Source organism: Raphanus sativus, chromosome 4 (genome assembly GCF_000801105.2).
Source record: "Raphanus sativus cultivar WK10039 chromosome 4, ASM80110v3, whole genome shotgun sequence".
In the NCBI taxonomy this organism is placed as follows: Eukaryota; Viridiplantae; Streptophyta; class Magnoliopsida; order Brassicales; family Brassicaceae; genus Raphanus; species Raphanus sativus.
Genome location: NC_079514.1, coordinates 4,441,700 through 4,454,292, shown reverse-complemented (window position 1 = coordinate 4,454,292; position 12,593 = coordinate 4,441,700). Strand labels below are relative to the sequence as shown.

At 39.3% G+C, this 12,593-nt stretch overlaps 5 protein-coding genes across 5 annotated transcripts; 1 reads left to right on the top strand and 4 right to left on the bottom strand.

Moving 5' to 3' along the window:
- Positions 1-44: 44 nt before the first annotated feature.
- LOC108853858 (ankyrin repeat-containing protein At5g02620) lies at positions 45-2,330 on the bottom strand. The gene is made up of 4 exons (XM_018627308.2): positions 2,170-2,330; positions 1,507-2,096; positions 801-1,318; positions 45-713 (listed from the first exon to the last, which is right to left on the bottom strand). Exons 2-4 carry the CDS (start codon positions 2,090-2,092, stop codon positions 84-86), a joined length of 1,734 nt encoding a protein of 577 aa, XP_018482810.1. The 5' UTR covers positions 2,093-2,096; positions 2,170-2,330; the 3' UTR covers positions 45-83.
- Positions 2,331-3,195: 865 nt separating this feature from the next.
- LOC108855162 (pectinesterase inhibitor 7) lies at positions 3,196-4,232 on the bottom strand. Its single transcript, XM_018628907.2, has one exon. The coding sequence runs from the start codon at positions 4,045-4,047 to the stop codon at positions 3,442-3,444; it is 606 nt and encodes a 201-aa protein (XP_018484409.1). The 5' UTR covers positions 4,048-4,232; the 3' UTR covers positions 3,196-3,441.
- Positions 4,233-5,026: 794 nt separating this feature from the next.
- Positions 5,027-8,430, bottom strand: LOC108855161 (uncharacterized). The gene is given in 14 exon segments (XM_018628906.2): positions 5,027-5,281; positions 5,283-5,459; positions 5,569-5,679; positions 5,770-5,817; positions 5,898-5,996; positions 6,090-6,202; positions 6,286-6,541; positions 6,617-6,706; positions 6,789-7,002; positions 7,093-7,375; positions 7,456-7,567; positions 7,645-7,794; positions 7,865-7,998; positions 8,089-8,430. Coding segments are annotated over 14 exon segments (2,049 nt in total). The 5' UTR covers positions 8,327-8,430; the 3' UTR covers positions 5,027-5,257.
- Positions 8,431-8,617: 187 nt separating this feature from the next.
- LOC108849374 (protein SRG1) lies at positions 8,618-10,149 on the top strand. Its single transcript, XM_018622920.2, has 4 exons — positions 8,618-8,938; positions 9,020-9,267; positions 9,352-9,682; positions 9,756-10,149. The coding sequence occupies exons 1-4, from the start codon at positions 8,684-8,686 to the stop codon at positions 9,996-9,998; spliced, it is 1,077 nt and encodes a 358-aa protein (XP_018478422.1). The 5' UTR covers positions 8,618-8,683; the 3' UTR covers positions 9,999-10,149.
- Positions 10,150-10,208: 59 nt separating this feature from the next.
- LOC108849375 (uncharacterized protein C227.17c) lies at positions 10,209-11,856 on the bottom strand. The gene is made up of 3 exons (XM_018622922.2): positions 11,654-11,856; positions 10,908-11,026; positions 10,209-10,626 (listed from the first exon to the last, which is right to left on the bottom strand). The coding sequence occupies exons 1-3, from the start codon at positions 11,736-11,738 to the stop codon at positions 10,504-10,506; spliced, it is 327 nt and encodes a 108-aa protein (XP_018478424.1). The 5' UTR covers positions 11,739-11,856; the 3' UTR covers positions 10,209-10,503.
- Between the last annotated feature and the right edge of the window lie 737 nt (positions 11,857-12,593).

Sequence of the window (12,593 nt, the reverse complement as noted above, 5' to 3'; positions counted from 1 at the left end):
TTTTCAAAATGGAATGTATTTTAGATAGGTTTGATTTATCAGAAGGTACAAAGTGTTGTGTTATTCTTGATTCTTAAATAAACTCAGTTCCAAACAAAAACATGAGACAATGGGTTTTGGAAGAATAGCTTCCTAAAAAACTGGCGAGGTCGTTCAAGGACAAGAACGTAGCCACCGCGTGGATCAAAGAACCAGTAGATGAAACCGTGCAAGAGGAAGGTTCCAACCATCACCAAAGGCACAAGGGCTAACAGTCTCGACTTGGATGAAATCAGATACATCCCTGACACAAACGCTGAGGCCATTGCGATCAGTGACACAACCATCAGGAGACACGACATGTAGAGGAAAGAAGAACGTGCTCGAAACCCGTGTCTAGAAGCATAGAACAAGAAGTAGACAGTAGTTACAGAGAAGCAGAAGGCGATTGTGTCGAACACCAAGAAACATTTGAAAGCTGCTTTTTCCATCAGTGTAGGTGTACCGTCCTGTTTGTAACCGCCAGGTAGTTGGAATGCAGCGGCAAAAGCTACGGTCGCCACAAGAACCGCGACTAGAAGATGAACCTCGTACATTGCACCGTCGTTTCTTGCATTGCTTTCTTCAACGTCTGCTTTTTCTTGCTTATTCTTTGTCTCGATGTTCTGTCGCTGAGATGGTTGCTTGTTGTATCTTTGCAGTGCATAGTATGTCATCGTCACCTCGTAACTAATCTAAAATTAATTATAACAAAACCAATAATTTCATGAAACTGACAAACTTTAAAGGTCAACACATCGAGAGTAAGCAAAGTAATGTACCTCTTGATTCCGAGAGTAAAAGAGTTCCGCAGCTGTTAAGTGATCACGGTTCATAACAAACTTATCCACTCGCTTGTTTTCCAAGAGAAGCAGTAAGACGGCTTGCCATTTGAAAACGACCGATAGATGGAGAGGCGTGTTTCCATCTACATCGGTTTCATTCAACAGATGAAGAGAGATCTCAGGCATCTCTAGAATACAGTCAACGATTCCTCTTTTTCTTGATATGATTGCAGAGTGAAGAGATGTTCTTCCTTTACCATCAACTAGTTCCCAGACATAAGGACAGAAACCAACTAGCTCTCTATAAGCATCAATCTGACCAGTAGATGCAGCAAGATGAAGCGGACATTGTCCTTCCTTATCTGATATATAAGCAGCCGAGCTGTCTTGTTGAAGCAAAAGTCGAGTTATCTCCACTTTGCCAAGCCACACTGAATAATGAAGAGGTGTCCATCCATTACTGTCCACTTCTTTGATCATTTCGGGTCTTGCCTCCATCAGTTTTGTCAAGAAAACTAACCAAAACAACAATAAGTTTGTTAAGTTTCATCATGGGCTTCCAACTTCAAAACAAAAACTAATTAGCTATAAGTGGATTGGTTTAATATCTTATATACTAGTTAATATCTCTTTAGTCTCTAATAAAGTTCTATAAAGCTCTACACACATAAATCAAATTCAAAGAGAAGGAAAGAAACATTACCAGTACTGACAATGTCAGAATCCACAGCGGCATGCAGAGCATTCATACCTTTAGGCCCTGTACCGGTAACCGAAGGAGATGTTGCCAAAATATGATCAGCAATGTCGAAAAGCCCTCTTTCAATAGCTAAGTACAGAGGAGATTCATTGCTGTTATTGGCCATATCTAACAATCCTGCGTCTTGTTCAACTAGGAGCTTAGCTACATCGACATGTCCACTCTTTAATGCAACATGTAACGCTGAATCCTTCTGCTTATTAGTATTCCTCAATAGCTGCTTGGTTATTCCCCTGTTTTCGATATCTAGACTGGCTGAATTGACAAGAAGTTGTAAAACTTGAAGGGAACCTACACTAGCTGCAACGTGTATAGGTGTGTCTCCATTGTTGTTTTCTACCAAGAGGAGAGATGGGCGAAGATCAAGTATGGCTGTAGCGAAATCAAGCCCCTGGTGCTTAGCTGCAATGTGAAGAGCGTTGTTGTTATGTGGCGTTACCTTGTCGAAATCTGAATGGTGAAATGTGGCAAAAGTAAGGAGATTGGTTTCCCCTTTAGCTGCAGCTGTAAGCAATCTCCAGTCCATCATGCGTCTGCAACCAAACACAGTTGGTAAAGCCTCAAGAAGATCTGAGTGATGTAGATTCTTGATCAAGTAAAACCTACCAAAACCTGCAAGTCAGATGATACAAAGAGGATTTTTATTTGAGAGGAAGGAGAAGCAGATGCACTGGCTGAGCTAGGAAAACTTTTTACGAGGGTCAATTCATGATCAACATATATTATAGGGGTCAATTAACTGATTTTACACCATTTTCCTAGTTTTTCATAGAAATGTACATGTAAATTTTTTAATACTCAGAAATACAAATGGGTCAACTGACCCACATGCCAATAAGTTGGCTCCGCAAGTGGGCACATGCCAGCTTTTTAAGCAGTCTTTTAGTGTATATATGGAAGAGAGAAGACAGACTATCTCTAGTCTTGTTTCATTAGTCAACGTTAGTATGTGGATGAGAGAAGACAAACAAACAAACAAACAAACTTGACTTTGTTCACAAGGCATTATGGTTAACACCAATGCCTTGAATTTTTTTTACCAAATATCTATTTACTGGTTGAAATTAATAGAAGAGTGAAGGGTAATACCATGTCAGGAAAACAAACAACGGACAACTGATTCATCAAGAAGCAGAGTTCTGGCTAATAACAACATATACACGATGCATAATCTAGCGTTCTCACTGTAAAGAACTTAAAAATATTCCTGGAGCAAGCATGAGTCTAAAGTGTATATGTCAGATCATGCTTGCTCCATTGACATGTTGATCAACTTGGAGCTCATGCTTGTATAAAATAAGAAGTTTTATGGGCCATGAAGAGCTCCAAGTTTTGTAGCTCTGGTCTGATCTGACATGTTGATCAACTTGGAGCTCTTCATGGCCCATAAAACTTCTTTTTTTTTTATATATAAAATCTTTGTCCAAAAACGTTTCGACATGCTTTATTTAGTTTTCGTTTTCTTCTTTTCAGGTCAGATCATTATTTTTCTTTTATCTTTTCGAGGATACTGTTGGTCTAAACACATAAGCCCTTCAAGCCTATATAGGCTCTACTCTGTTACTAACTTCTTCTTTTTTTGTTCACAGCTCTATTACTAAGATGAATGAATGTCAAAGATAACCTGAGGGAGGTTTAAAAGAGAAGATTGCAATATACTTTTCATGGCTTACAATACTATATATAATATCACCAATCAAACATCAAAATCAACAGCTTCAAACTATGTAGACCATAGATGATATAACAAGGTGGCAAGAGAAAACAGATATGACTCTGAACAAAACCAAAACACACTTCTTGGAAATACAGTGCAAACCAAATCCAAAAGTATTTAAAAAAACGCAAGTCCACAAGACCAAACTTTTGCAACATTTTTCAATGCTTGGAAGCATAGACATTGATCAAAGCCAATGCATTACTCGTATGTTGAGCCACACGCACAATGTGTGCTCTGACTAAGCTTTTCAGCTCCCCATCCATGCCTTTCCCTCCAAACCCATCAAGACAAGTGGTCTCATCTGTAAGCGCCGCGCTTGTCCACGTCCTGACATTGCTCAAACAGAACCAGAAGTCTTCTTCCCTTTCCCCTTCCTCCAGACTCTTCAGTTCCTTCAGCGACTTGCTCAACCTGTCAACAGTATCTCCCATCTCTTCAGCACAGTCCAACACAGCCCCGTGCTGCCTCTTGGTGATTCCTTTGTAGTCAGTCATGTCCGAGATATAGGTTTTGGCAGACTTTGCTCGAGCCATGCTGACGGCAAGCGCTGTCTCGGCTAGCTGAAGTGGCCGCTTCTTGATCTCGCTTGCGTAAGAAGACAGAGACTGGAAACACAGTTCCGGGTACGTTGCTGTCTCACAAGAGGCTTTAACGAACTCTGTATCTTCATTAGATTCGTCTCCAAGGTTTCTTGCCATGGCTATTGCTGCAGTGGACACATACAGAACAAAGAGAATCAGAGAAAGATCTAAACATTTCGCCATTTTGGGTTCCAAACACAATGTGAGTAGCAGCAAAAGGGTTCAGGGATTTATAGAGAGAGAGAGGCTTAAAGAATGTTCCAGATACAAAAAAAAAGTATAGAGCAAAAACTGAGTTAATTGAAAAGTTAATAAATGTGAAGCAATGAGGATATCAATAAGAGAGGAGGATAAGCTGGAACAGTTTGTCATCACCTACAGTGTTTTTATTGCATCACATTATCGTAGACAACATTTTGGAACCTAGCTTTTTACATATGCAAGTGGTGGGTCCTAAAGCACGTGACCAATGACTATACCCATGTTACCATTTGAAACATTGGTCACGAGATATATATATATATCTGGCTTTTCAATTGAATAATGCAGTTGGAAAAGTTTAATCTAGTGAAGACGCTGGTTTTCAAGTCAATTCTTGCAAAAAGACATCCCACGAGGATCTATAGACATTAAAAAGCACTTCTAACAGCTAACCAATCAGACGCGTTCACACTCACGTGGTTCTTTCTTTTCTCTATGAACAAACAAGTCACCTTTGTGTAAAAGAGAGTTATTGGATGCTGATGCTCAACGGTTCTCTCCTACAGTTAGGAGCATGCTAAATTTGAAACCTGTGATTGCAAATTCGATGTGTTGCTCAGTCGGTGATGGTACGTACCTCTACCTCCTTCTGGCATGATTCGTGGACTAGCTTTGGTCCTCTAATCTCATTCATTGGGCCACAAAGCTCCCCATACAGTTGGACCAGCCTCAAACCCCATCTCTTCAACAATCATTGAGTAACGGAACTCCATTCCTCGCCTAAATTGCCCATCCATGTAGCTAACGTCCATGCTTTAAAGACAAAACACAAGCTAGAACACTGGATTTAGGAACCTCAATCCCATCTTGAACCATCAGACAAAAAGTGTTCATCGCCAACAAAAGCCATGGTGAAGGCAACTAGTCAACACGGAGTTCCAGGAAACGTAGTCTTTGTGAGGAATCATGTCAAAAACATTCCTTCCTTTTAACAATGTCTTGCCGCACTTGGCATACATATCAACAAGAGCATTAAGCACATAGACAAAAAATTAAGTTAATCACATCTATGAAACAGTTTACACTCTTAAGGCCCTGGACGATGGTCTTCTTGGCACCACAAAGACATTGCTTCCTTCTGCTGACCAAATATCCTTAGTTTTTTTTATTTATTATTATTGTGGTAGTACATCTACTGGGATGAGGCTTTTAAGTGATTGTTGTTCATCATTATCGACCTTGGCTATCCATTCGCAGATAATGTGGTTCACCTCCTCTGGGATCTCATCGTGGGGACAGTGACCTGCATTGACTTTTTTAATCTCCATCGCTGGACAAAACTCCTTCAGTAAGGCCACTTTCTTCTGCGGATCCGATATGGGATCTTTCATTCCCTAGATACATCAATGAGACTAATGAATATTGGTGTTACAAAAAAAAAGACTAATGAATATTGATTCTGTAATAGAATGAGGATCCAATACATGTTAGACATCTTGATACCTGTATTACTAGAGTTTTCTCCTCAAACCCTTTGAGGAGATAATTCAAAGGAAGTGAAAGATCAAAGCCGAAGATACTTTCCAGGACCATAACTACACCAGGATCTTGGGACTATTGTATATATCTTAAGTTAAAATCACACTATCATCAATATTTAACTTCTAAACAATAAGAAGAAAATAAAATGGGAAAAAAGGATACTGCTCTTAGCATTTCAGTGATCAAAAACTCATCAGCTCTCTCAGGTTTCTGCATCATAACAAAAAAAAGAAAAGCAATTGAGTTCTCCAAGACACAATACTGATGTCAAGATCTTCATATTTACTTACAACTGGATAGCAGTCTTTTAATAGTTTTTTGACATTGAATCGTAGGAACAAGAGTAGAAGCCTAGCACCAATCTGTGCACCAAATGGAACTCGCCTTTCCTGAAAATATAATTAAATAACATTTCCTGAGGCAAAACTTTTCCAAGTCTTAAAAGTCAGTTAGATATTCATGCACAAAAATGATACACATACAATAGATCTTGGGAGAGGAGAGTAACCAGGTATCACATTGCCAGCACTGTTTACAAGAACAACGGACTTAACCAAGTCTGGCCAACGAAAGGCCATTAGCGCAACGAAATACCCTGACAAAGGTAAACACATAAAAGCCATTACACAAAACATTTGTGCACTTTTATAGTAGAGCTCAGTAACTAAGGGTCCATACCGCCGATTGAGTTCCCTACGCAATGTGCTGGTTCGCCAACTACTTCAATCATAAAATCACGCAGCAGTTCTGACCATAAAAGCTCTGTGTAAATGATGTTCGGCTTCTCTGATTTTCCAAATCCCAAGACTGTGATGGTCCATACTCGGTTTTTGCTGTTTACTATGCTGTCAACATTGTCACGGTAATGTTCCAGAAAAGCACCAAATCCATGCACAAGTAGAACAGCAGGGCCTTCATCGCCAACCACTGTGTACTGAAACAAGGAAGTGGTCCTATTTAAATGACCAATGAAGGTCATTGGAGTTGTATGAGTAAATGATCACAAAACCTGAATAAGATAGCCCTTCCATCTCCACATCTTTACAGAACGCCTTTTGTCATCAGTCATCTCTTTATTTAGAGCCACAAGTGAATACCACTGCCACAAAAAAAAAAAAATAAGATCAAATATTTTTGAAAAAGAGCATAAAAAGCATAACGCATGGTGACTCTCTTTGTACCTCCATAGAGCACACAGCATCGGTTGCAGCAGAGACTGTAGAAGCTGAATATCCAAATGGAGAAATAAATCCAGCATTTCTTTCTTTTTCATACTCTATTGCTTCGTAGTGAACCCTTCTTCTGGATACAATACCAAGACAGAGGGAAGGTCCAAAAAGTTTGAAAAAGGAAGCTCCGGGCCTAATCTCAGCATCACGAAGCTTTGCATGAACCCTGGTCAGTATCAAAACCAACGCCAGATCACTCTTCAAAAACACATAAGATTAACCAAGATTCATTCTATAAGCAATGAACATCACGTACTCTTGCCAGTCATCTCGACTTGTACCCTCCAAGTACCTCAAGTAACCTGCTAGGGCGTTAAGTACAGCCTCAGTTCCACCTCCAACAGAATCTCTATTTCTCGTGATAAAAGCAGAGTTGTGCACCTTCTTCTTCCCTAAATTTCCATCAACATTTGGCTCCAAGTTCCTTTCCATTAGTATTCTTTCGGCGGATGCATGTGCCATCTCCCTCCAGCTCTTTTCCTTTTCGCTTAAGCCTTCCTTCATATAGTCCTTCACGTCATCTAGTGTTGGCACAGAACCTGGAGCATATGTTTCATTTACATTTTTCACACAAATCATATCCTTCAAGAAACTACTCAAGCAAGAGAAAAGCTTATACCCCACTGCAGTTCACTTTCCGGAGATGAGAGTCTTGCTGCAGGAACTGGCAAAGTGATAGGCAGCTTTAGTTTCTTAAACTCTTCCCAAGAGTGTGGCAGATCCGACAAACTCTAGAGAGCCAAAAAAAATGTATCACATAAGTAAACTAGTTCAGAATCTAACGTTGCAAGGGAAGCAAATACGTTACTTGAGTCTCATAAAAAGGAGTCCTCCACACAACAACCCTCGGTGATTCTCCAGGAAACGAAACACCATCCATTTTCTTCTTAACAGCGTCCAAAACCTCACACAGATGGTGTTCTACCTCTTCTTCCACAAAGACAAAGGGAGCTCGGACCTGTAACAAGTACTTATCTTGTCTGAAAATCTGAAGAAATAAAAATACTAAATTAAACATGTGGAGTTACCTCTTTGACAAGATCTTCGATGACATTCTCTGCATTCCCGTACCTGAGCATAAGATCTGAACCTTGCTTCTTGAGGGAGCTTCTCAGCTCTTCCAATGCTATGATAGCTAGCTCTAGAGTCTCCGTTGTGTATCCTACAGATAAATCTATTGGATTAGATACTTTGGAAACTGAATGCTAACAAGCTGAAACGAAGCAGAGATGAATTCATTAGCTTAACTTACGCGAGAGAATGCGACGGTCGAGGACGTAGAGAGGTATGACTGCTCTGTGCTTTGACGCGGCGAGGAGGCCAGGGTGATCATCAGCGCGAAGGTCTTGCTTGAACCACACAACCGCCGTGGAAGACTCGTTGGTTGCGGAAGACAAACAACATCTGCATCGGTTCCTCCGGTGATCGGCGGGGAGATGATTCCGTCGGAGACGGTGAGGTAGAAAATGCGGGAGAGTGAGAGATGTCATGAGGACGGTGGAAGAACAGAACCACAGGATCAGTAGTTTCCATTGAAACTGGAAGCAAAGAGAGAAAGACAGGAGTTGTGGTGGAGAAGACTCGTTACAAGTGTGTGGTGTGTCAGTGCTCACACAGACAAAACAGCCAACACTCAAAACGACGTAGTTTCAACGTCGCTTCTGTTTTTTCTTTCTTTTTTTGGTCAACGACATTTTTTTTTTTGGAACAAAATCAACGACATACATTAAACTAGCAATGGTGTTGTAATTTGGACAATATTTTACATCAACTTTAAATCTTTTTTTTTGGTCTGGGCTTTCGACACTCGTAACAAGAAGTCAAAGAACAATCAAGAAGAAGCGACCATGGAAGCCAAGGGAGCAAACCAGTATAACTCCATAATAGTTCCTTCCGTACAAGAGATGGTCAAGGATAAGATGCTCAAGACCGTTCCTCAGAGGTATATACGGTCTGATCTAGACAAAACTGAGCTCTCCAGTGAGTCCGGTCCAAGAACCGAGATCCCAGTCATCGACATGAACCGTTTGTGTTCTTCAACCTCCATGGCTTCTGAGATTGACAAGCTTGACTTGGCTTGCAAAGAGTGGGGGTTTTTCCAAGCAAGTCTCTAAAATTTTAATACTATTTCAAACCCCATTTAGATTTCAAGTTTTGATCATTGTAGCTTTTTATCTATATAGCTTGTGAACCACGGAATGGACTCAAAGTTCTTGGACAAAGTCAAGTCGGAGATTCAAGATCTCTTCAACCTTCCCATGGAAGAGAAGACGAAGCTGTGGCAACAGCCCGGTGAGATCGAAGGGTTTGGACAAGCTTTCGTTGTTTCGGAGGAGCAGAAACTAGACTGGAGTGACATGTTCTACCTCACGACGCAACCTGTTCTATCAAGGAAGCCTCACTTGTTCCACAAGTTACCTCCACCCTTCAGGTTACGCTAGCTTCAAAATGTGCTTAGCTAACATCAAAAACTCTTCTCTGTTTTAAAATCTCGGTTATGTTTTTTTTTCTTCAGAGATACACTAGAGACGTATTCAACCGAAGTGAAAAGGACAGCTAAGATCTTGTTAGCGAACATGGCAAGAGCTCTGAAGATCAAACCTGAGGAAATGGAAGAGTTGTTTGATGATGATGAGTTAGGACAGAAAATGAAGATGAATTACTACCCACCTTGTCCAGAGCCGGATCATGTTATCGGCGTAACTCCGCACTCAGATGCTACAGGACTCACCATCCTTCTGCAGGTTAATGAAGTGGAAGGTCTCCAGATCAAGAAAGATGGCAAGTGGGTTTCAGTCAAACCTCTCCCATACGCTTTCGTTGTCAATATTGGAGACATGTTAGAGGTAATTAGATAATTTGGACGAATGGTGTTAGCATTTGTGAATGTTTTTTTTACTTTTGGTGTTGTCATTGTAGATGATGACGAATGGGACGTACAAAAGTATAGAGCACCGTGGGGTTGTGAACTCGGAGAAGGAGAGGCTTTCTGTGGCGGCGTTTCACAATGTGGGAATGGGTAAAGAAGTGGGTCCGCTGAGAAGTCTTGTGGAAAGGCACAAGGCTGCGTTGTTCAGAAGCGTGACCATCGAGGAGTTTTTGAAGGTCTTCTTCTCCCGAGAGCTCGATGGAAAAGCTTTCCTCGACGTTTGGAGAATCTAAGGAGCTTCTCAGACTGTTCCTGCAGTAGTATTATATGCTGTACTATGTTTCTTCTATGTATTCATGTATTTTTGTGAATAATGAAATATCCATCTCTCTGTATGGGGCCAAACAGACAAGAGAGCTACAGGCCTAGTGGTACCACTCTGATCAATTATATCAATTTTACTAAACTTTGTAGCATTGTATACTGAAAAAAAACATTTGATACACGTCTAATATTTTCCAACTTTATTAATAGAAAATAAGAATTTTATTTCTGTAGTTACCGAATACATTCAAACGATCATCTCACAACATCCCTTCCATCTTTCCGTGGTGCGCTTCTTTGGAAGATTTGAGGCATAGCCCTTTAAAATGTTTCATGGTAACTGATAGATGACAAAAAAGCTTTTTTTCATATCCCGCAGCAGAACAATCTGCAGATCTCTAGCAAAAAAAAAGAGAGGAGTTTCTTGGAAGTAAAAATGCCATCAAGAATCAAGTATGGAGTGTGACTGCACTTCTAGTAATTTGGATCATCCAAATGCCCAAACGTCTCGTTCCAGTGAGTAGAAGCTTCTACCTGTGTCCTCATAAGCCAGATATGTTTTGCTGCTTCTGCTTGCTCTTGCTCTTCCATAATTTTCTGCAATTTTGTCAAAACGTTAAATACCTTGGTACATAACATACACATTCATCATATACACAATGGATACTGCACCAAAGTTCAGTGTGATATTCGATTGGGGTGAAAATACATAATTGATGCAGAAAGTAAAAGCTGAACCAGGATCAACCTAGTGTGATTCACATAACTCCAATTCATAGTCATTTGAGTTTTTATCTAGTTTTATGATGCTATACCCTTTGAGTAGACAAAAGTAAAGAAGAATGAAACAGGCTGAAAGATCAAAAATATGTACAAACCTCGGCTTCAGAAGCTGTTTTGGTCTTTAATGAAAGACAATCAAAGAGATCAGAGAACTTCTTAGTACAATCATCAAGTTTTCCAACCCGGTAATACTGCTGCATTTGGTAAAATGGTGCTGCAGAGAGATAATTCTGACTTAATCCTCAGGTCAACAGAGGTAAGACATAAACGTGACAAGCAAAGTGAATTCAACTTAAACAGCTGAAACATAATTGAAAGAAAAAAAAAAAGAACCCTCGAACAGATAGAGCAAAACAGAGACTCACACACAATTACATAACGTACAGATAAATCTAAAAAAAAAAAACATATACGATTCTGTCGGATTACAAAGCCACACAGGTTGCTAAACATTTCAAAGACTAATCCTTTTTTATTTAAAAACTCAACTTTGTCCTGTCTCATCGCCATTACTGGTTATGTTGGGCCATCTAATACATTGCTGATATGGTTTCAAATACGAACATTAACATTGATGGCCTAAAGCTAAACGATTACTAGACACTATGAGCAAAACAAGCACGAAAACTACAAATACAAAGATCACCTTTCCTGAAAGCCCAAAATGAGTAAAAAGAAAATCTAACGGACGGATCAAATGCCAATCAAGTTCGAATTTTTCTTGCCCGCTGAAGAAAAGTTTCAGAATTGCAACTAAGTAGAGTGGATATTTGATTATGTATAGCAGAGTAAAATCGAAGATGTAGAATAATCAGAGAATGCGATCAGACAAAAGACATACAGTAGCAGAACCATAAAGCGTCGAAGCATTTTGTGCAGGACACGCGCCGCCGCACAGTTGTGGAGTCGTCCGTTTCCGTGGTCATCGTGTCTGCTCGCTCAGTCCTCGTGCGGGAAGAAGAAATGGATCTGGAAACGGGTCTGGTCGTTCGGTTTGGTTTTTCGGGTTTAGGGTTTTTCTGCCAGCCAACATTATTTCTTTCCTTTTTTTTTCTTTAAAATACAAATATACAAATAACATAGAACATCTTATTAGTTTTACGATTTTGCTACATTTTTTAGTGAGATTTATTGGTTTATTTTATATCATGGGGGTTTAGATGATTGTGCTACTACAAATTTTTTTTTTTTTTTAATTGTTAAAGTGAAGATACAAAAGGATAAGCAATGCATTTGTACAGTAGTAATATTTATAAAAAATGACAGAAACTAATTCATATTTATCTTTCAATTATATTTTACAGAAAAAAAAATCATAAGATTGGTGAAAGAGTACCAAGCTGTGAGAGAGAAGAACCAATCACACAATAACATATGAATTAGTTTGATGAATCGAGAATTTGAGATTATTAGTGAATCTGATTGATAAGCGATTTAGAAAATTGTGATAAATGTAAATAATTATATAATGGTTAAAATTTGTAAAAAAACATCACTGATAAAAAATATAATCGTATTAAATGTATCTATACTATTATTTTGAGAACATATATTATACCACTTTGTGATTGTTAACTATCGTAGCTGTGACAGAACTATTAATATCAGAGGAGCTAAATAACGGGGGTGATTGGTTCGAATGTGGTTATGAAAATTTAGATGTAATAGTTTAGTTGTAGATAAGTTTGTTGTAGTTGTAAAGTTGTTGCTGTAGATTTTTTTGCAGAGACTTTTGATGTAGTTAAATTTGTTGTAGTTGTAAATTATATGTTGTAGATATT

What these genes read in the sequence shown, in the direction of transcription:
- LOC108849375 (XM_018622922.2), bottom strand. Translation starts at nt 11,738, where the DNA reads ATGACCACGGAAACGGACGACTCCACAACTGTGCGGCGGCGCGTGTCC. An exon ending in CGCTTTATGGTTCTGCTACT is followed by an intron (nt 11,027 to 11,653) that starts GTATGTCTTTTG and finishes ATCTCTCTGCAG; the next exon opens with CACCATTTTACCAAATGCAG. An exon ending in AAACAGCTTCTGAAGCCGAG is followed by an intron (nt 10,627 to 10,907) that starts GTTTGTACATAT and finishes ACAAAATTGCAG; the next exon opens with AAAATTATGGAAGAGCAAGA.
- LOC108853858 (XM_018627308.2), bottom strand. Translation starts at nt 2,092, where the DNA reads ATGATGGACTGGAGATTGCTTACAGCTGCAGCTAAAGGGGAAACCAAT. An exon ending in TTCTGACATTGTCAGTACTG is followed by an intron (nt 1,319 to 1,506) that starts GTAATGTTTCTT and finishes TGTTTTGGTTAG; the next exon opens with TTTTCTTGACAAAACTGATG. An exon ending in TTTACTCTCGGAATCAAGAG is followed by an intron (nt 714 to 800) that starts GTACATTACTTT and finishes AATTAATTTTAG; the next exon opens with ATTAGTTACGAGGTGACGAT.
- LOC108855162 (XM_018628907.2), bottom strand. Translation starts at nt 4,047, where the DNA reads ATGGCGAAATGTTTAGATCTTTCTCTGATTCTCTTTGTTCTGTATGTG.
- LOC108849374 (XM_018622920.2), top strand. Translation starts at nt 8,684, where the DNA reads ATGGAAGCCAAGGGAGCAAACCAGTATAACTCCATAATAGTTCCTTCC. An exon ending in AAGAGTGGGGGTTTTTCCAA is followed by an intron (nt 8,939 to 9,019) that starts GCAAGTCTCTAA and finishes TTATCTATATAG; the next exon opens with CTTGTGAACCACGGAATGGA. An exon ending in ATATTGGAGACATGTTAGAG is followed by an intron (nt 9,683 to 9,755) that starts GTAATTAGATAA and finishes TTGTCATTGTAG; the next exon opens with ATGATGACGAATGGGACGTA.